We start from the raw sequence: 23,136 nt of genomic DNA, 5'->3' as shown, positions 1-23,136 counted from the left end.
TACAGCGATATTACGGCAGGTGCAGAGTTCCCGCCTTGCCCTCGGGCGAGCCCAAAGTGTGACGACAGCAAAATTATCGCCGTAGCGTCATGCCCTATTAAAGCTGCGAGACAATTTTGAGAGAGAAAGAAAGAAGTAAATGGAAGAGAGAGAGAGAGACCTATCGCGTTACTCGCAACGAAGGCTGCAGCGCTTCCTCTGGAAAGCGTGTGGGCCCCTGGAGGTGCGTGAAGCGTGGTTGTGGGGAAGGCCTACTGGCGGACGGCTGCAGCCAACGCCTCTCGCGAAGGCGCCTACGCTAGAGGGAAAACACCTCTCGGCCCCCCCCCCCCCCCCCCCCCCTCCCCACCGTAGACAAATGGCCGTATCAGTAATTGTGCTGCCTGGCGGCGCTTATCGGCGACCAGAGCCGTTTACGGGGAACTCTAAGTAGAGGTGGCTGAACTGATCTGCAGTATTATACGCAGCCTACTCATTTTGCGGGCACGGGGAAAAAGAAAATGACACCGACCGAAAAAAACAGAAGCGGAAAGGTGAGAATTGAAGCGCGTTAAGGGCCGAGCGAGTGGCGGCGGCCTTTCCACGCAGCCAGATGGGGCAGCAGTGGGCTTCCAAGAAGCGCGGGGCCCCGGTACATTTTCACACATAGGGTCGAGTCCAGTTGGAAAGGTATGAATGAGCGCTTCCTGCACGCGCATCTTCCTGCGCGAAACGCGAGACCCGCGCACTCGATCCGTGCGCCGTATACCCGCGGGTCCGCACCACCTTACCCGTGTGCCGTGGCGGCTGTGAACTAAGCGCTGCGCGTATGCCGGGTGCTATCGGCAAGCAAGCCGCAAACTCGCTAAGTCCGCTTGCACCTCCTATTTAGGCATTATGGGAATTTTAAGCTCCCCCCCTCCATGCAGAGAGAGCTGGCTATAGCGCGCTAGCTCTGGCCGACCTCTCTGCCTTCTTTCAAATAACTCCTCTCTCTCTTTAACTGCACAACTTTCTCCGGCAATCCTTCCTGTGTCAGTGGCGGTGGGTAACAAGGAAAGAAAGAAAGAAAAAAAAAAGTCCGACAGGTTGAAACGTCTGCGAATGTAACATCTCCTGCGCGCTATCCGATTGATTATTGATGCCGTTATCGTATAGCTAATAGTCGACGAGGCAAGAAAGAAAACTTTTCTAGCTTCAATATACAAAATAAATAAATAAATTTTAATGCGACGATATGGCGTTGCCGACTGACAACAAATTTTCAGCAGGCAACTGCTGCTCTACTTCATCTAGCAAAAATCGAAACTATACACCATCAGGGCATCCGATTCACAACACTTCTATCCCGCTTTACACGGTGACGCACTACGAACGCGAGATGAGGACGACGTCAAGTTAAACTGATAAGTCCCGCGGTCAGACGAAGCAGCAGGCAACTATATGAAGGGCGCATGTGTTCAGAGCACTCAGTTAAATCTTGCAGCACTGCGTGTGCAAGCCCGAGCTGGGCTAAACTAACCGGGTGTCGTATTCACACAACTGTTGGCACTGAAACAGTCAGTTATACATTGAAACCGCATATCAACACCACGATCCGTCGCGATTCGTGCGAAATTGCAGATGGTTGGCGTCCGAGACGTCTTATGCCTCTTATACCAGCGTCCTTTCCTCTCTGGCCTTATTTCTTGCGATAACTTTTTGAATTTGTTTTTTTTTTTCACCACTACAAAACACACGGCGAATTGTTCGGCCAGTGCATGGACACACATCGGCTTCCGCTACTTCAGCCACCGAGGTCGCTTTCCTCTGCGGTGATTGGAATCGACGCGCTCCGCAATGAAACGTTCGTAATCAGAAGTACGACCAAAGGCTCGTAAATTCATCGGCTTATTAGTTGACGCCAGCTGCAGATTCCAAGACGCCGCATAAGCGCGTTTCAGCGAGAAATAGTATTGTGAACAGCGTACCCAAACGGCAGCACAGACAGGAATAACGAAAGGAAGCGTGAACAAAAGTGGCGTTTTTAATTAAAATGGAATGTGGGTGAGTTTCGGAGGACACGGAAGGGGGTAGGCGCGTTCATTCTTTACTGCAGAGCACCAATCTCGGCTAACCAGAGCAGAAAGTCAAGAACAGCGTGTCTTCATCGCAATTTTTTTCGTCTGCTTTACAGCAGGCGTCACTGCTTCGCTGACGGCCGGCACCTGAACGTCATGCCGTTCAATCTCGCCGGTTACAATTCGTAAATTACAATATCTGCCGCAAGAAAAAAACACACACACACTTAAGTAGACAAAATTTATTCATTTGTGAATCATGCATGGTTTTCGATGTATTATGCAGATAATGTCCGCCTCTATGAGCCCAGCTCAAGGGATATCGTATTGTGCTATCTGCCTCAGGCGAATAAAAAAAAAAAAAAAAAGAATTGAGGTGGGGAAGGCAGCCATTGGAGCGACCAGCTCCAATGGCTGTTCGCTTCTTTTTTTTTTCGTGTGACAAGCACACGTCAAGCGCGAGCCGCCAGCCAAGGTCGCCTTGCGTATATACGAGTATAAGCTTGGTTCTCCGGCCAGCACACTGCGGGCGTCACGTGCCCCGTCTTGTCATCACGTGACGTAATTTTAAGGCGTGGTTAGACGGCAATAGTTAGCCGGAAGAAAACCTTATGGTTTTCAAAAGAAAAAAAATAAAAAAGTAAAAAAATAAAAGAACGATGAAAAAGACATATGTAGGTGCGAGGCCTGAAGTTTGCACGAAGAGACGCTCTTGAAGAGCAGCTCAGCCCAACCCCTCCAGCTGATAGCGTACACTCGTATCTCCTAATACCACTTACGACCAACGCAAGTTCGCAATTCTCGCAGTACAAATTGATAATGGAATAATAGTGGAATTTCGCACAACCGATACCTTTTCCTGGACGCTTTCATGACGAAAAGAACGAGATGACAGTGGGTACAAGCCATTATCGCTTGCCCACTCTATGCCAATATAACATTTTCACATCATATATCTCGTACAGGGTGTCTCTAATTTTCTAAAAATAAAGAATTCGAGACGCAATACTTTTTGCAGGACAAGATTCACAACAAGGCCAGGCCAAATAAAACTCCCTGTCGTATCGATTAGCAGCCTAATTAATTGAGATTTGCTCATTAACTTTTGAAACGTAAACTTTAGGCCTCCAATGCGAATTGGACGTCTGCAGCTGATGGCGGGCTCATGACAAATCGACTTTCAAAACGAATGAAAAAAAATCCTGTTTAAAGGATGCTGGCACGAAAAGTTCCTACTCATTTTCAGCGCGAAATCGAGCGCGTCAGAAGCGTGTCACCACGCCTTAAAATTACATCGTCGCATGGCAAAATCCGCGCCACGACGCGTAAGCAAGGAAACCTTCCGGCGACTATAGATGACGTTGGACACACACACACACACACACACACACACACACACACACACACACACACACACACACACACACACACACACACATTATATATATATATATAAGCTGGCCCTCAATGATGCACAGCCATGTGAATCCGCTGTCGACCAGCTCCAACGGCTATTCGCTTCCTTTTTTTTCGTGTGACAAGCACAAATCAAGCGCGGGCCGCCAGCGAAGGTCGCCTTGCGTATATACGAGTATAAGCTTGGTTCTCCGGCCAGCACACTGCGGGCGTCACGTGCCCCGTCTTGTCATCACGTGACGTAATATTAAGGCGTGGTTAGACGGCAATAGTGGGCCGCGATTGTGTAGCGATGCTTTTTCAGATGCTGTTCCCTTCCGCGAGCGACGCTCCGCCCGCCCGCGTTATCAACGCGATCAACCGGCAGCGAACGGAGGGTGATAAAAAGCGGCAAAGAATCAAGCGGAAGGCATATCGCTAAAAGATGGCGGCCCTGACGCGTTATACTTTAGATTTCGCGCTGAAAATCAGTAAATTTTTTGTGCCAGCGTGCTTTAAATAAGGAATTTTGTTCTGTTTTAAAAGCCGATTTGTTACGAGCTCGTCATGAGCTACAAACGTACAATTGGCTCATAGTTCACCGATGACTTCAAGGTAAGGAGCTGAAAAAAAAAAAAAGGGCCTGATATGCACGCCGAACATATAAATGAAAAACAAGCCAAAGAAATAACTATTGAACGGTTAAATGCGGGAGGCGTTGCCACGTATATGCAATGGAACAACCACTCGGTAACACGCACGAGCGAAAAACAGCCGCGGGCGCACACGAACACAGGAGCCAAACTCGCAGCAGTAGATTTGCCAGCTGTAGCTTCTCCAGCGAAGTTCGAGTGCCTGTCGAGATTTTTTTGGTTTCTTTTGTTTTGTGTTCGACCGGCTAACAAGGCGGCAGGCCTGACGGCGCTGAAGCACACTGTCGACAAGTGGTGACGGCGAGCGCGTGCATGACTCCACGACTTTCCAGGAACACGGCGCGACGCCAGGGAGGTGGCAGCTGCGGCGGCAGGACCGCGGCCGTAATGAATGGACACCGCCGGAGGCCAGGTAGTAGACGAGCAGCGCGGCGGCCGGGCGCAAAGAAAGGCGGCGACACACACACATACGAGAAGGGGGAGGCGTTCGCGCGCCCGGGGGCCCGCGGGGGAGGAGATCGCGCCCTTTTCTGCGGAAGCATTCCAGGAGCAGGTCGAGGGCCCACCCGCCCGAGCCGCCACGTCCCCGTGTGCCAGCAGCCATGGGCAAACGCTTCGCTTGCCGGCGTTTGTTTGAGCGGCGGCCGCCGCGGGAACTGCCTCCGGAGGTTACCTTAGGTACCTTTCGGGAGACTCTTGCCGGCCGACCGCGAAACGAGGCCGGCTCTACTCCGAGGCCCCGGCATACGTCGCCGGCGTGTCTGTCGAACAGCGAGAACTACCAGCCGACGCTGCGTGGGCCTACCGCTCGGACGCGCGATGTTCCCGGCGGCGGCCGCAGGCTTTGGGCTCCCCAATGACACGGCTTGAGCGCCACATGGAACCGGCGCGCGCGCGAACGAACAAGACAACGGCCTTGTCGAGAAATGCACACGAGCAAACAATAGCGCGCCTCTGTTGACTCTACAATCGCGTCCGTCTCGCGCAACAACTCTCCCCTAACGTCGCAGTGGCGTCCGCGGCTGCCGTGCGCACCCCTTCGCCGTGTCTCCAAGGTTCTCCCCCCTCCGGCGAGTAATCCGTTGTTACGGACCGCGGCAACGACTCGTGGGGCCTTCTGGGGATCGGTGTTTGCTGTCTGCGAGCAGAACAAACGCGCTGCTGGCGACCACTTCGACATGCACCTTGCACATGGCGTAGTATAGGGCCACGCTGGCGCCTCTTGTAGCTCCTGTTCGGTCGTCGGGATAACACCGCAAGCACTGAGAATCCAGACTAATAAATCGTGTAATAGCGAGGGTTTCCGCCAAATTGTTCGTTGGCCATCGCCAGCACGTACGTGCACTGTAGCTATAAATCACGACGCTGCCCAGATGTGCGGAGTGTCGTTACTGCAGCCTTTAACGAAACAGGAAATAATAAATTACGCGTGTTGACGACTCTTATCAATGGAAAGAAAAGTACTTAATGCATGCATTGTGCATGGCACGATCGGCTCGCTATAGGCACATGCGTTTAAAATGAAGCCGAGTGCATGCCTTCCTAAGTGGATTCCCATTTTCGCGTATGCGAGAAGTTACAGAACCGGAACCAACGGCGCGGGTAAAAAAACAATTAGATAAATGCTAAAACAGAAACAAGTTTGCTGTGTGTTGACCTTTTCATTTTTTTATTTTTTACCTTCGTTTGCTTTCCGCATGATTGCCGACATTGCTGAAAGCAAAGTTATGCACTTTTCTCGTCTCCTTCTCATTACGTGCACATAAACACCTTTCATGATAGCTACGCAACCATCAAGTTGCGCAGCCATGACTTCCAGTGTAGTCAAACGTCTCAAGGCTCCGGGTAACGAGAGAAAAGAAAAAGCATATATAAAAGAGTAGAGAAAAATTAAAAAAACCGAATCAGACTCCGCCCTACCCCGCCCCCGTCTCATTTTATTTTATTTTTTGTTCGCTTTCTTTCATTCTTTCCTAAATATACCGAATTATTTTCGCCAATCCGGCCAACGCCTTCGCCTGAACGTCCCTTCCGTGCATTGCAAGAGTCATCGGAAGGCGTACGTGTGTATACAGAGGCGGAAATAACAGCGGCTCACTTGAGACGGCGGCGCAGCTTGCACAACGGGGAGGCACACGTCTTAGCCCACGGACGAGCAACGTGACGGCGGGGCCATTGTCACCTTCCTCCGACGGGGAGGAGGCCATGCCTGGGAAAGCGCGGATTGGAGCGAAGGCATGCGCCATGGGAAATTCCCCGCGCGCATGTTCCCCGCTACCAGACAAGGTCCCCTGGTCGGGAGAACTCTTTCATGGCGGGGCGAAAGGCAAGCGGTCAGGCCGAACAAAATTAAAGGATCACCGCAAGACGGGCGCACTTTGTAGCAGCCTCCGGCGTGTAGAGTGGGTTTTTGTCGGACCGGCCCGGGGGACCACCTCACCGCGGGAGGAGAAAAAGGACGGCCGTGCGGGGAGCAGGCGCAGCGGGAGACATGTCCACTAATGATTCTATTTCTTCGCCGGCCCAGACCATGGGCTCAAAGGCGCTCGGAAGTGCATTTAGGGCCATAAAGGGCCCCCGCTCGCGGTGAATAAGCGGATCGCGGAGGGGTTCACCTTGTCCCTCAACCCCCCCCCCCCCCCTCGTCCCCCGCAGTTGAGAGGGGAGGCGGCCATTTGAGTCGGGATTAGGGCTCTGGCTTGTGCCTTATTAACGACTCTTCGCATGCACGCTTCAGGGAACCCAGAGAGGCGCAAGGTGTACGCCAGAGAGCAGTGACCCTCCCCTCGAACACGGCTTGTGCGGGTCCAGGGGAGAGAGCCTACCCGCGTGGCACACGACGTCTGCCGCCCGTCGGGAGGACACGCCGCCGTGTGCGGGTTTCTCGTAGGTGAACGCCGCCTTCAACGAAGGCAATTCAACCTGCCTAATGGAAAGCGAGGAGATCAGCAAAAGCGGAGAGGAGAGGCTGGCGACGCGCAAGCCACCTCCGGTGGAGCATATAGGTATTTCCTTGGGGCGGAAATTGGGAGAAGACATTGAATGGGCGAGCCGCGTGCTCAGCGCGGCTAGACACACGGGAGCTGCAAAGTACTCCACCACCGACGCTGAAACACACCGAAGAGGTTCACGCCCGACAGCGTTTTTCCCGGCCCTCTAATAAACAGCCGGTGTGCAAGCACAGCATGGCCGGCGTGCAACGAACATTTCAGGGAGGCCGAGACTCCAGAAAAGCTCGGAGAAAAAAAAAAAAAGAAGGAAAAAGAAACACAATATTCTACTTTAGCGTGAACTTAGCTGCGAGCCTGAAAAACAAAGCGCGCAGCCCGGGCGCCGGGGGAAGTAGGCGTAACAGCAAATAAATGAACGAGAACGGGAATTCCTGGATGGCTCTCTTTGAATCATGCGCCTGTAGGCGTCCCCCAAGACGTGACGTCGCATTGGGCACCCATTACTCGCCGGCAGGCGCGCGTCTGAGCGAGGCGCCCTCGGCCGGCGGCCACGCCTTCCCGCGCGCGCGCCGGCGTCCATCCCCCGCTCGTGCCGCGAGCGCGCCCTTTTTTTCCTTTCCCGCAACACGTGGTCGGCGCGCCACGCGCCTTTGTGCGCCACGCCGGTTGCGCCTAATTACAGTCATCGGTGCTCGGGCGCACCAGCCGTCCCTCCGGATTGAAAAGTACCTGCCACGTGCCCGTAAAAGGGATTCGAACGGGAAACGACGAGCAGCCATAAACATCGACACGACCGCGATTCGCTAGGGCTTCATCCGAGATTGCCATCAGCGAAAAAGTAACGGCGCTCCCGTTTCCCCCAGACGCCAGCGCGCCGACAAGGGAGTGCGTATCCGTGGCTGGCGGCGGGTTGTCACGTCTGCTGCTTGGCCTTTCTCGCGGAGGCTAAATCAAAGAAGGCGGACTGACGAGAGCGAAGGAAAAAAAAAAAGAATGCATAGAGATATAACGGTGATGAATTTAAGTTATTTTCGAAACGACATCTTTGACAAAGAGAGAGAAAAAACAAGAAATCACAAGCAAGGAATTCGAAATAAATACACAATGACGCTACGAAATTTAACGCAACGCAATGCAAACAAGAACGCGAAGACATGACAACCCACGTAAATGACGCAAGCGAAATTCGTTATTGAATCAGCTGACTGATGATCAGAAAAAAAATTTAATCAGAATAAGCTCGAAGTGTTTCTGCATTTGGTTGCCGCATAAGAGTTCAACATAGGCACCGGAGTTCATAAAAGACGTTCATCAAATAAATCTAGACGCAGGATGATGACCCAACGAAGCGACCGCACACCGAAGCAACGCATCGGCATAACAAGCAGAAGGAGCAAGCAGCCTTTGTTTTAGCCGCCGTGAGACGAGAGTAGGCACGGCGGTGATCATCTCGAATATCACGACGAGTCTGTGAGCGCACGCGCGGATGGTGACATGTCGACGGCGACGCTAGCGGCAGCGCAGCCAGGGGGGTTTTCCAACGCGAAACCAGCGGCGAGTGTGACGACGCCGTGCGCCGACGCAGGGAACGCGAGCCGCGGCAGTTGCTTGCGAGGAGCGTTGCCCTTTTGGCGCGGCGGCGCTAGCTGGACGCATGCGTCGGTGGCTGGGAAAAGAGAAGCCCCATCACGGGACGCCAACGTAGAGGAACACGGCGGCCTCCTTCTTCCGCTACATTCCATTCGGGCCCCGGAGAGCACGCGTTACACGCCTCCCCCCCCTCCAGCTTTCTGTGGCGCAATCGGCACGGCGCCTCATCAAGCGGCCAAGCATCCACCAGTCCGCACTTTTTGTCTTATTCGCGTTCGCCCTCGGCACCAAAGGTTCGTCGGGAGAGGCTCGGGAGATCTCGTTACGGCGGCGAAAGCGGATCTCTCGCCGCGCCGCTTGTTCCCACCTCCGGCGGCTAAAAGGGGCGCAGCAACCGGCCCAGATGGGCTGGCAAGCTGCGGCGGCCGGCGCGACCTGGCCAGACAGTGGCCAGACCCCCGTCGCTTCGTACCGAGGCCGCACACCGGTCCGGACCCTTATCGTGACGGCCAACCCGTTGCACATAATGCTGCGTCCCGCACATGCGGCTTTGCCAGGAGGAAAGCGGCAGGCACGCGCAACGTAGATAGGCGCTCGAACCGCAACTGTGAATGACAACAACACGCCAGAAGACGGACGACGCATGCGCCCACTACCTCCGGGGGCGGCGCTTGTTTGTGAATGGCGTGTGCACACACTCCACTGGGAGAGGGGCGATGCTGCCACGACTGGTGCAAATAGAATAAATAAATGAAAGGGAAAGAGAAAGACACGACTATTTGGCTTTTGAACCAAAGAAAGTAAACACAGAAGCGGCGCACGGCCATTCGCGACGCCTCTAAGTACACCGCATGTAAGCTTGAATTATCATGCCGTGAACAGGCCCGTTGAAATGTGTGCCAGTGGTGACGTCAGTTCCCTTACAGACGTTTCGTGGGCAGTGTTCGGAGAAGTAGCCACAAAACGCTTCTGCGGCAAATGAAAGGAATATAGAAAGGAGAACAGCAGATGTTTTGAAGGCACCACATATTGCTATTGCCCAATAATGGACTCGTGTATGGAACTGGAACATATCTGCATAATGGCTTTCTGCATCGCGTAAGAAATGTAGCTTTCGAATATATGGCAAAATATGCCAGCACCAAACGCCGAGTGCTCGCATGTCAGCAGATGAGGTGAGACCTCGGACGACTTGCCGCTGTGGAGGACTGCGAGCCGTCCCAAAGTGACGGGCGCATCCGGAGCCATGACCGCGGGTTATCTGCGATGCCTGTACGCTATCGCTGGCCATACACGGTGGACGCCGCGCAAGGGGGAACAGTTTGTCTCTGACGGGCTTATCTGAAAGGTGCGTAGTTGCAGCGGTCATCGTCAATGGTATGCGTTCTGTCGAAAGTGCGCGCACAATGATTAGAAATCATCGGCGTATCAGAAAAGGATTCGAAGGTCGTAACGTACAGAGAATGAAGAGATAGAACAACAAAAGGATTTCCGCTCCACCTTGAGCTCAATCAGATGTACGTGTGTGCCGATAACTGTCATGAATGAACAGCAAGCAACAAGGCTTCCCGCGCGTGGACAAGCCAGCCTGGTGCAGCTCGCCAGCGAGGGTTTTCTGGCAGCTGCGACAACGCGCCAAGATTACGCTGTCGTTAAAAGACAAACAGGAAACCACGCCAAAATAACACGCCGGCGTTCCCATTGGACACGGACAAACAGGGAGCAGTAAAAGAATTGCTCGGTGTATAATTGGACTGGCGCTATACTCTTGCAGCGTGTAGTTACACGAGCCTCTTTCGCTAGCTTCTCTATCGGATGAATGGTAGTAAAAAAGCGTAATGTTTGCCAAGGGGCGTTGTACGCGAGCGCAAATGTTACCCCCGTACATTCGGCGCACTTTTCCAATTCGGGCGGCCACACCTTGCTTGCCACCGTGAGCCTATAGCTTAATGATAAAGAGCGGCGGCATCTCGCCTCCACCGCCTTCCGTTACAGGAGGAAGCCCGCCTTTCAGCTCCGTCGCTCGGAGGGCAGCCTCGGGCTTTCCTGGTTCACACTTGGCTGCCGAGGTGCGGAGGGCTTTCCAGGTAGCGCACAGCGGGAGATATTAAAATAGTCGAAGAAACGCACTTTTTTTTTTCTCTGCCCCTGAGCCGCGGCGGTGCACACTGCAGCAGCACGGCCCCTGGCCGTGTTCGCGAGAGGGAGGACAGGGTCGGTGGCAGAGTGGGCTGCACCAGCGTGGCTGGAGTGTTTACAGGCGCTTTTCGCAGAACGGGACACTCCAGAGCGCGCGGCGGCGGCTCGCCAAGGCCGGCGGAGCGCGCGCGTCAATGTGCCCGAACGCATGCCGGCACGTGAGCGGCGGCTGCCAGCTGGGCTCACGGGCGCCACCCGGGGTCAGGGGCTACGGCCGCCGAAACGAGCAACTGCTCATCATTCCTACAGGCAGGCGCCGAGCCAGCAAGGTGTTGAACCTTTCGATGGGACAACGTGAGCTCAAAATTGGGCGCAAAAGGGTGATGCGAGAACGTGGGCGTATTCAATGCTGTTCGGCGATGCTGCTTCGGTAGCTATTTGTGCAGTCAGCTCATTCTCAGTGCAAACAATATATCGAAATGATTTTGTTTTTGCATCTTTTCGGGCATCAAAATGGTGTCTACGAAACAGAAAGGCGGCTCTCAGAGGAATAAAAATTGGTCCTCGTCGGCATGTTTAATTGAAATGAAAATAAAGAGATTCAGTCACATTACGATGTTGACGGCTCCTCCTATTCATATAACAGTAACGCTTAAAAATATTATTACAAGATAAAAAAGAAACGTCAAAAGTTTGGGATATTTAGCACAAGCACAGGAGCCACATGTTGTCGTACTTAGTTTGGATACATTCCGACATCTGTTTATGTTGACCACCCACTTTTTTCTCTGATTGAGAACCGTCCGGGGGCGCAAATACACGCCCCACTTCAAGAGTACAAATCATGGCTCACAAGATCGGCTTTTTGGCACTCAGGCCTCTCTTATTCTCCATTCCTTATTCTACAGGTATAGAAAATAGAAACATCAATCGGAGGTCTTCAAAGGTAAAGCGACGTTTCGACATCGGCCTATCATAGACTACTTCGAACACTTACATCAAGCGAAACAGGTGGCATTGTACCAACTCTCTGAAAATTATTAGTAATTTGTTCTTGTTTACACGGACGGGCTCTGTCCGTCCGTACAACATATACAAACATATGCAGACATTACAAAGAGAGAAAGAGGCTCTTGCTAGCAATTAGCAGTTGTCTCCTACAAAGGACACCAGAGGATTCAACGAAACAAACACACACGCGCGCGCGAAGTCGATAATCTGTATAGATGACAGATCTGTAACAGAGAGAATGGAACTCTTTAAAGGAAATGCGACTGCGGAGGCAAAGATGTAACATTTCCGCTTGTCTGAATAAAACGAAGAGGGCCACTTTTCTCAAAACCACATACTAGGCATTTGTTTGTTCGTGCATCAAGACAGAGGGTGAAGGGATGAGACGTGAGGACAAATTAGGTTCAGAGTTGGCTACCGGTAGTAGAATAATAGCGCTGCCTAGCTCGTGCTAGTGAGTTTGGTCGTGACACGAGCGACAGAGCGTCTATCAACGGCGAAATAGTTAGACACAGATAGGGTATTCGTGATTCCGTGTGTCGCACTCAAAACAACGGTTATCACGTGGTCTTACATAAACGCCCTGACAGCTTCGTTCTTACGACGCACGCACTAGTTTGTTTACAAAGCAAAGGCTTATATATAGGGTTGTTCTCCTTCGAATGCACTTTCTGTACTCTTGAATGTCTTCTCTGTATGAGCCTACACTCCTTTCTTCCTTTTTCCACATTGTGGTAGTTTACGTCCTAGAACAGCTGGAGAGCCGGCTGGGCCGTGGCCTCCGGACTCATTTCGCACAGCGGGGGACTCCCAGGCTTACTGAAGCAGCGGGAAGTCGTTCGGTCACGTTCGCCGTAGAATGTCACATCTCCCGTAAAATGACGTCCGCGGTACAAAATCGTCGACAAGACTTTCAGGCTTGCTCCTTGAGCACGTTGAATGCTTTTAGTCGTGCTGTGTAGCCGATACACGAAAGATCGCGTTGAAATTAAAGCTGTGCTCCACATGGACATACGTCAGCGAGACAAACACGCCGGCGACTGCATCTGTACCTGTTGTTCTCCCGATCGAGATGCGCGTTGTTTATTTCGTTGAAAACTGGTTCATTGCATCGCTCGTTTGGGTGTGCTCAAGAGTATCCCGTTTTCCCAGGCAAATACACTGAAGTAACGCCACAGCACACACCATCTGAACGAGGGTGTCTCGAGCGCAATTGCCATTCTGAAAAATATTTATTTTCAGCTGACTCTCCCGGTCCATTTGAAAGACGGCACTTCACGATTCCCACGCTGCTCGAGTTAAATTGCACAGCGGTTAAATTAACTAACTAAACGCTAGGGTTTTACGCGCCGAATCGATTATCTAATTATGAGGCACGCCGTAATGGAGGACTCCGGAGTAATTTTGGCCACCGGGGGTTCTTTAACGTCCAAACAATGGTACACGAACGTTTTTGCATTCCGCCTACATCGAAATGCGGCCGCCGGGGCCGGGATCAAGCCCGCGTCCTCGAACTTCGCAGCGCAACGCCATATGAGCTACCACGGCCGGAAAAAAAACAAAAAAAAAAAAACAAAAAAATAAAAAGAAGAAGAAGAAGAAGAAGTTAGGCTATTTTTTAGTTCCGTTTTTATTTCAAATGATGAAGACAACATTTAAGGGACACTAAAAAAAGCTAATTAAGCTGCAATAGTAAAACTACGCTTCTGCACTAGGAAACCAGTCACTCTTAGCACGTAGGAGGCTTAGTAAGCGAGAAACGATGCCAAAACTAAAGATGGGCGTCGACGTCACACAGACACGCAACACGTGTGCACACACATGAGAACCGTGTCAGTTCGCGGTTTGACGTATTGGTAGGACATAAAGCTGTCGTACCGATTCGCCTGCTCTACAGTCTTTGTTTACTGCATGCTACCGAGTTCAGAAATACGAATTTCTCAGCATACATCGCAGCAGCGACGCGACTTCCAAGGACCCTCTGCGGAAGGGAAGCGGCGTGGCGTGCGCGTGAAACCCCAAATCCGCACCCGCCCTGCAGGCCAATTCTCTTAAACGAGCTAACGCGGGTCTCCGAGAGCGGTCGCGCACAATTTTAGCCACGAAGGCGGCGCCTGACACCACGGTGCTACGTAAACTTGACGAAAAGGCAAAGACAAGCAAGAACAGCGACGGCAACAAAAGACGGCATCGGCGCGGGCTGTCATAACTGGGTCAACCGCTAGTGGCATCGGTGCTGCCCTTGCGGCCGAGGAAATGCGGTGAAAGTGGTCTCGCGCGCGCCGCACGTCACGTTCGCGCGAAAGCGCCTCCTGTCACGCAACGGCTTTTCCATTCTTCTTTGCCCGGGCTCTTTTTTTGAATATTGTGCAAACAGCGCGAGGCCTACAGCGTCGGCCGAACAAAACCCGCCGGCCTCAGCGGAGGCCACGGCTCTTCCGGACAGCAGTTACGACCGCGTATAACGCTGTAAGGCGTTCACAGCGGATATTTACATAACGCCCGCCAAGCCAGCGAGCGAGAGAAAAGGTTGTGTATCAAATATACGGTGTATGTGCGACTGCTCCTAAACAGCCGTCTTCCTCATATACGCAAGGGCGTGGGGGGGGGGGGGGGGGGGGGGGGCGCTCGGTCTTATTTGATGTTAGCTGTTTTTTGGCGCTCACGCCTTGAAAAGTTCGGGTTTCCGCGGAATCGTAGTTGGCTCGAGGGTCGGACGCTCGCAAAGTTGACGGCCATTGATGCGCAGAGGGATTGAATGCGCGCTGACACGATCGTGCGACACTGCTTCCACCCTGGCTACACCTCTCCCTGTTTTCCTGCCCCACCTGCGCCTTGCTGTGCCACAAATCTCCCGATGTGTTGTGGCATGTGACCACGGCTTCGCTGTTTTCCGTTGAGTATGCGCTAAACAATTTGCTTGCCGGTGCATGCAGTCAAGCGTTTTTCAGTGCATATATATATATATATATATATATATATATATATATATATATATATATATATATATATATATACTTTTTCTTTATTGCGGCGCCTGTCGCAATGCCGACGCTGCATGACGTTATTTTCTGTCTGGGGTCAAAGGCACAAGAGCTTCCAACCGCATGCGTTTTCGACTCCGATCGCGAAAATTTATGGCATCGCTGATTTGGCACACCAAGACTGTACAATCGAGAGGCTCACCCACAAGGCGCATAGCGAGCATTTAAATAGAGAATACGATTAACCTCATTCGCGAAATAAAAGCGGGAGTGCGTGGATTTTCGACGGGCCGAATTATGTTGCAGTGACTATGTAAAATCGGCACCGCGCCGATAATAGTTTGGAGAAAAACCTCCAAGCAGCGAAACGGTTGTACAGGCGCGTGAGGAGCTATCGAGACGGCTCAAAACTTTCTCGTTGACGCGTGCAGCAGTAAGATGGCATCGCTCATCAACCAAAAACCAACGTTATCTACAAAGAGGCGATCAGCCACATCGTTCGGCTGACATCGTAGGCTTTAAAAAATGTACTGCGCACAGCCGGCTGGTTCGGCTGAGAAAGCGGTTTGTTCTTCGGACGGGCGAGACAAAAAAAAAAAAAAAAAAAAAAAAAAATTAAAATCGAGTCGTACGCCATACGAGAAGCCCCGGTCTATACGACGGCCGTATACGCGGATGCAGCACCCAAGCGTGACCCAGTGACGACGGCCGGGGAACCGTGGGGCGCGAACCGCTGGGTCTCCCACAGGGTCGCCGGGGTCGAGCCGAGTTTCCCGCACCGCTGGGACACGCACGGCTGTTTGCCCAAGCTAAAGGAACCTTCGAGCTAAACCTGTGCTCCGGCAGCAGCTCCCGTGAGAGCGCTTCCCAGAGGTTGCATACGGGGAGGGCTCATGGCGATGTGCGCGAGCCCCAAGGCCGTGGCGCCGAGCTCAGGCGACGCCCTTGGTCAACAGCTAAACGCTGCACAAAATAAAAGGGGTCCCCAGAAGCAGCGCGGCCCAGGTGCCCTAAGACCTGTGGCGCGCAGCTTCCGTGCATGCCGGGCTCCGCAACCTTAGCGCACGGTGATCGCGCAACAAGTAACCGTTATGTAAATTAAGTGGACGGCGAACTTATAGTAGAGACTGAAGTTTGTCATCGCCATCTGCCGTTATTTTGCACAATGACGCGCAGGAAATTCCTGCCAGGCACAACTTGTCGGGGCGCAGGTTCACTGATCCCTACTATAGCAAACATATCATAGAGATCAGTGTGCAGGAACTATCTTCATGTAGACGAGGTCCAAACGGAGCAGTTGCTTCACTGTTGACCGGTACAGCGCGTACAAATGATTTTGAAATGAGCCTCACGTAAAATTTTCCCAGTTTACTCGTGCTAAATCTCCAAAATTCGCTTGTCTATTTCTTGGTGCTGGTAACGAAAAGCGGACACTGACAACAAAAAAAAAAAAATAACTTTAAAAGAAAACAAACGAGACGTTTCGGCGCCCGCACAATAGGGAGTTATGGTATAGCGGAAAACGCTTACGTTAGCGTTAGCGTGCGACGCAACGCTAACGCAAAGAAAGGCTGCACTGCGCGGTACAAGGTAGTGTTTTAGAATAGCGGGACGGAGCAAAATGCTAACGCTAACGCAAATACACTTGGGCGCCATCACGAGGCGGATACATCAAACATGAGCAAACCCTCTCGTTAAGCGTACTCCGCCGATAATCGAGAACGTATGTCGAAAACAACGCCCATTTGTCACCTGTACGCCGCTGTCGAAGCATCCTCACACAAATCTAAAGCAAACACGAGCATTAGTGGGGAACGAATGAGCCGAACAGTCAAGGCCGACGACTCGATAGATCCGAAGTGGACGGCTCTCGCTTCAACAGGCGCCGCCATCTTGCCCTACGTACGGAATCCCTTGCGTGCGCTAGCGTTGAACGCTATATTCCGGAAATAGCGTACGTACGCAAGAGTTCTGGCTACGTTTACGTTCTGCGCATGCGCAGTTTGCAGCACGCAACGCTAACGCTAAATTCTTGCGTTTGCTGTTTTCCCCTATACTAAAACTCCCTAATGCCGGCGTCTGCTTTCCTTTACCACGATCATCCCCGAACAGACGCGTTTTCCTCAAACCCTTGATTTCATTACTTGTTAATTGACTGGCTTGCGCAAGCTGTTAAGTTACGTCGTACGGTGACGCACATTTTTTTTTTTTTACGATAATCCCTGCAGCTTTGTTCCTTGTGCACGGAATAAATAAAATTCGGCAGAGACACTTAAGACTGCTTTCGTGTGGGAATGCGACACCGTTTGTACACCTCGGAACGTCACGAACGCGCTCATTTTATACACTCAAGACGTAGCACCACCTCCTCCCCACTGGCTGCGCCGTCACGTGCCCAGTGACGCACGCACTAGGCCACAACTTTAATCAGCCATACGGCTGCGACGTGACGTGTGCAATGACGCACGCACTAGGCACACCTTCAGTCAGCCAGAACCGTATAGCATCGGGGTAGCGCGCTCGCCTCGTCCCCCTGAGGCCCGGGTTCGATTACCACCCAAACCGAAATGTACCAAATTTTCTTTTCAAAGCCAATAATTTACTTTGCTTACAGAAACCTTCCTGAGAAATTTGACGTCAATACGAGCATTTTTTGACGTGTGTGTGTGTGTGTGTGTGTGTGTGTGTGTGTGTGCGTGTGTGTGTGTGTTTTACTCTTTGTGTTGTCGGCCATTTTTGGTACCATATTTCGGTCACGCCGACTACGACGGATTTGCGCGTAATGAGCCATATAATGCTTTCGCATTAATACCAATAACCCATCAACGGCACCCTAAAAGTTCAATCTCATTGATGTTTCGCAGGCTGCGCAGAATAAAACTAGCACTGTCGACTAAAACATTTCGCGCATTATCTTGAAATGTTTGCGCTCTTTCATACCCCCCTCCCCTTTCTTTTTTTCCCCTGAAGAAATCGTTCAGACAAAATGTAATCCAAGCAGTTCCAGTCTCGTTTTCCTTTTCTTTTCTTTATATGCCAAAACCAGTTCTGATTATGAGGCTCGCCGTAGTGGAGGGCTCCGGATTCATTTTGACCACCTGGGGTTCTTTAGCGTGCACTACAACGCAAGCTCACGGGCGTTTTTGCATTTCGCCTCCATCGAAATGCGGCCGCCGCGGCCGGGATTCGATCCCGCGATCTCGTGCTCAGCAGCGCAACGCCTTAGCTGACTGAGCCACCACGGCGGGTTCTCGTTTTCCTTGTGCTGTAGAAGTTATCTTCAAAGGTCCGGACTCTCACTATGCGCTGTTATCGATGCACCTCGGTCTGCCCATCTACGCAAATTTAGACTTGTAGTGCGCAATACGTTTTACGACTCTACAGAAGAAACCACCGCCGCCCATCAAGAAACGTACACGTGTTTAGGAAATTTCACGAGTTGGTGGCAGTGTTTATGTGCAGTTTTCTCTCTCCACTTCAAGGTTTGTATACCAGCAGGGAATACGCACTCTTCTCCGCATTGCTTGTTCCGTTTGGTTCAGCTTTCTTCCCTCAACCTGACCTCTCTATGCAGTTCGTGTGGGAGCGGCCACGAGCCTGTTGACTATCTGTCCAAGTATGTATTTCAGCAGTACTGAAAGAAATAAAGGCGATTTTATTTGAATACGCAGCGCGATAAACGGCCGCAACGCGTTAAAGGCCAACCTGTCAGCAGGAGCGAAGAAGCGTACCAGGCCGAGACGGGCTGCAGCGCGGGCCTCCTTGCGCCCCTCGCGATAAGGACGAACTGGGTGACATAGTGTTGGGAACGGGCCCGATGCTTATCAGCATCGGCGCGACGTCGGCACAATGAGCGCAGTGCCAGAGCAGGGGACCAGTGATTGAAATGTATCCGTCAGGAGCGCACGCACTTGGAGACGTGAGCACGCTTGCTTGCTGGTCGCCGCAGGAAAGCCCGGAGAAATGCCTTCAAAGGGGGCCCCGGGCCGACGCGACGTTTTACGAGGGACCCGCGCCGGTGGGCGCATCAATGGGAGCTCCACGCGTGGCCTTACGGTGCGCGGCCGGAGAGACGCAAAATAAACAAATAAAAAGAAAAGCGCGTCCCATTTGTTTCAGGAAGGGCGGCCCATTAGTTTAAGCGGCCGATCCGGCGTGACAAGCAGCATTTGGGCCGCGCAGCCCGCTAGACAATCTGCAAGCATGTCACATCCATCCTAATACATGCGTCGGGATTTTTTCCCCCGGCCCGCTGTAGCAGCTGCTGTGTTGGCCCCGTCCATAACTCAGCTCGCTGAGCCTTCTCGGCTCAGCATCCCGCGGCTGCCAGGCGCCGCACCTCGTTTTTATGCTCAACTCTCGTCGCAGCTAATGATGGCATCACGGCCCGCACAGTCGACCAGCGCGGGCCGCGGCCCCAGTTATTTCTCGCCCGCACTGCCAGCGGTCGTGATTTGTTCCCGCGTGTTCTGCGAAACCGTGTTGATTGGAACGCCCAGCGTGAGAGCCGCCGGCACGTCCCCCCCCCCCCCCCCCCCCCCCCCCCCCCCTTTCACCCGAGTGCCTTATCGCGCACGCGCAAGATTAGCGTGGAATGCGAGAATAGCGCCCGGAAACCGTAAATACCTGCACGCTGATGTAAATAGACGCCGAATTGCGGCCCACTGCGCCCGCCGTCACACTGCGCAACGATAACAACAATAACGGCCGCAGAAAGAGGAAAAAGCATGAGGGCTCCCGAGGATAGCCCCAAGAACGCCGACGGCTCCCAAGCGCGGGTCCGTACAGGTGCGAGACGCCGAAGTGGCTTTGCCCCTCAAGCAGCATCGTTGTAGGGAAGCGGCTTTTCCTTGGACCCAACGAGTTTTTTTCTCCGAACGCTCAGGGGAACAGCAAAACAATGGTGCCCACTGTTTGCACGTTGGACACGCGCCTTGCGCCCCCCTCTCCCCGGAGAGCTCCACGCCTTCACCGTGCCTCTTGCCGCTCGAGCAGAGTGCGCGTGTCTTTTTCGCGGCTAACAAGCACAGTGCATGTCGGTATGTCGCCCATGCGGAAATTAAGTCTCACTGCGCGGTCCCTGGTGCGAAACACTCTTTCACGCGCGGCCTTGCCAAAGCGTTCTCGATGGAAACTTCACATTCCTTAGCTTGACGTCTTGCCTCGTTACCAGTCTTTTCGCGTGAGAAAGGAAGAAAAAAAAATGCCGCAAGCGCGCAGCCGTCGAGGAATGCATCGCCACACAAGAGAGCAACGGCTGCAGGCTGCCGTCCCATTCGAGCCGGCAGCTGCGGAAGAGGCCTCCACGTAATCTTCCAATTGAAATCTGGCAGCAAGCCCGACCGTCGCACGGAAGCCACTCGCAGCCGGCGTATACGCATGCGAGGCGAGAGACAAGTTTGATTTGTGCGACGAGCCGTGACAGCGTACGGCATTGGGCTCCAATGTTCCGTATATGGAGAGGCACGTTCCTGAACACACACACGCACACTGGGAAGAGGCGCCTTTGCGCACAGCAGTCGCTCTTGTCAATATTAGCACGAACCAATAAGGTTGGCGCGAACATAACGCACGTGCCTCATAGTGTGTGTGTGTGTGAAGAAATAGTGTGAGAGTAAACTAGTACCAGTACACTTAACCGGGTGAGAATTGAGGAAGGAGCATTTTTACAGAAATGCTATTGGATCGTGGCGCTACAGGTATGAAAATAAAATTTTGAGGAGAATTGGTTCTTTATGAAAGGAAAGGTTGGCGCTATCTTCTGCAAAAATTTTAAAGAGAACATCCTTTCATTCTGTAATCAATCGCAGCTAAAAGCTTTCACCTTAAAATTTTAAGCAGAAAACTTTTAGCTACAATTCATTAGAGAAGGAAAGGATGTATATAAAGGCAGCGATGAGCTTTCAAAAACAGTAATTCCGGGCACCGCTAGAAGCGCGCAAAAAAGAAAAAATAACAGAAAAAAAAGAAAAATAAATAAACCGAGAAGAGGCCCAGTGCCAAACTATTCATTAAAATGTAATAAAGGCAAGCGTGTGACTGCGTGTGTTTATTTTTATGCATTGTACACCACACAGACATACATACACCAGATGCGGTGGCTTAGCGGCCGCGGTGCTGCGCCGCTGAGCACGAGGTCGCGGGATCGAATCCCGGCCGCGGCGGCCGCATTTCGGTGGGGGCGCAATGCAAAAACGCCCGTGTCCCTTGCATTGGGGACACGTTAAAGATCCCCTTGGTGGTCGAAATTAATCTGGAGTTCCCCACTACGGCGTGCCTCATAATCAAATCGTGGTTTTGGCACGTAAAACCCCATAATTCAATTCAGACATACATTCAACGCAGCGCACAACGGCGACATCCGGATAGTGAAAAAAAAAAGAAAGAAAGAAACACACACACACACACAAAAGGGTGTGTGGGAGGAGAGAGCGACAGACGCAAAACGAGCACAAATCATTCTGCCGATCCGCGACAGCCGTACACCGGGGAAGGCGAGAAAAGTTCACTGTCCCGTCCGTGTCACCGAGCGGTTTCAATCGCAACAAAATGCGTCAGGGACAGGTGCAATCACTTGACGGTAAACAGATATCTTATTTTCCGTAGCCCTCTCCTCCGCAGAGTAACGCTTTCAATTTCAAACGATCGCCAGCTGAGGAAAGGCGTGTCGTCTGCACGTAAGACTTTCCGAAGCAAAGGCACACATTTTTTTCTTGTCCCTTTGTCTCGGTTAGTCAGAGAAGGGTGGAAACATTGAAAACGCGCGCGAGAGTGCAAAGCAAAAGAAAAAAAAAAACAATTGAAGAAAGAAAGACACCAGGGAAGTGAAACACACATGGGGAGAGGATGCAAGATAGCGGCTACTCACTTGTGTATAAGCATGTGGCGTTAGCGGCAAAACATCCCAGCAGATGCGTGGTCGGCAGCAGATCAGTGGACAGGGTGTCACAATCCGGCTGGCCGCGCATGCTGTGCGTGCTACTCCCCAGCGCCGAATCGAGGAGCCCGCTGTGCGCCCACTGACACTCACATCGGACGGGCAGTTTTGGAAGTTCGCGAAGCCGACGACGCTGGTGCCTGTATCACCTCCACCTCTGGCTCTCGCGTCAAACTGACGGCGCGCGGCCCAGTCGGCCGGCGAACAGTCCGCCGCCGTTCCGCGACGTCGCACGACGTCACGCTCGGCGGCGGCCAATGGGCGCTCGCCGCTCACGTGGCCCCCCTTCGGCGGCGCGCCGCTCTCACCTGGCAGCAGCAGGGCATCCCCTCGGAGCGCAGTCAGTCAGCGCCGACTTTGGGGCTTCCACTGTAGCCGGCGCGAGCTCCTTCAACCGGGGCGAGTTCAGGGGACTGCCGGGGCTTCTTCCCGTATCCCGCTGCCAACCCGCTGCTTGACCTCGTTGTACGGGTTGCGCCGGTCCCTTGGATAAGGTGCCTGCCTCGTCTCTTACTTCGTACGACGGGCACGCGAACGTTGGCTCAAAATCGTCGACTGATATGAAGGAAGCTTTCCGAGAACAGCACACTGATGAATTAAGGAAAGGAGTTGGGTGGAGGGGCCGCTCTACCACCGGACGGCGCGCAGTCGCATTCAATATTCGAAATTCCCGCGATGACGTTAGAAGTGACGTCGATCACTGTTTCTGTGGGATCGATGAACTGAGCTGAGTCACTGCGAAAAGGCGCTGTGCCGCGCGGGGATCGAACTATAGCAAACACACGTTCACTTGAATACCCTGTTGAAGAAATCATTCAGTCATGGCCCAAACGTAGGAGTCGGCTCATATATTAGGCTTATAATAGATTAGCGTTTAATTTTGGGACTGTTATAAAAAATAGAAAAAAAAAAACAGACTCGTTCGTTGCGAGACACAAATTACAAGGGAATAAAAGTAGAGTCTGAGATTCGTAAGCCCCTCCGACATTCCAATCGACGCCACAGTTTCCCTGTGAATCGTTTTTCTCTGCGCAACACACGAAATTTAAACGATTTGCATAAGCTCCCGGAACCGGTTTTCCGTCACCGAAATACGGTACTTCAAGCATCGTACGCAGTTGGGCACCCAAAACCTATTTCCTGGTATATTTTCCGTTTGGTGACTTTATGTTATCCATGAACAAATAAGAAAAAAAAAAATATTGAAAACGCGCTCGTTTCAGTTCGTGGCCACTTGGAGTCACGTTGTCTGTCGATGTCCTCAACTCGAGAATAGAGAGAATCACGTGCCATGCTCGGAAAGTAGACAAAAGTAATCGCCAAGCAGAAGCAATGACCTGTTTGCGCGAACTAAAATGTGGTGATGTCCAAGTGAGTGGCTCCAAACCCCAATTGAATCCCGAGAACTTCAAAGCCCCGGGCTGTATAGATGCCTTC

At 52.3% G+C, this 23,136-nt stretch overlaps 1 protein-coding gene across 1 annotated transcript in view; it reads right to left on the bottom strand.

Moving 5' to 3' along the window:
* The window catches only part of LOC119463931 (fibroblast growth factor 17-like), a 97,851-nt gene extending 75,979 nt beyond the window's left edge, over positions 1-21,872 (bottom strand). Inside the window, exon 1 of the mRNA XM_037724755.2 lies at positions 21,631-21,872. Within this exon, the coding sequence (XP_037580683.1) occupies positions 21,631-21,644 (14 nt within the window). The 5' untranslated portion in view covers positions 21,645-21,872. The remainder of the gene's footprint in view (positions 1-21,630) is intronic.
* Between the last annotated feature and the right edge of the window lie 1,264 nt (positions 21,873-23,136).

This window comes from Dermacentor silvarum, chromosome 1 (assembly GCF_013339745.2).
Source record: "Dermacentor silvarum isolate Dsil-2018 chromosome 1, BIME_Dsil_1.4, whole genome shotgun sequence".
Lineage (NCBI taxonomy): Eukaryota > Metazoa > Arthropoda > Arachnida > Ixodida > Ixodidae > Dermacentor > Dermacentor silvarum.
The sequence above is the reverse complement of the archived record's forward strand: the minus strand, read 5'-3'. Positions and strand labels throughout refer to the sequence as shown.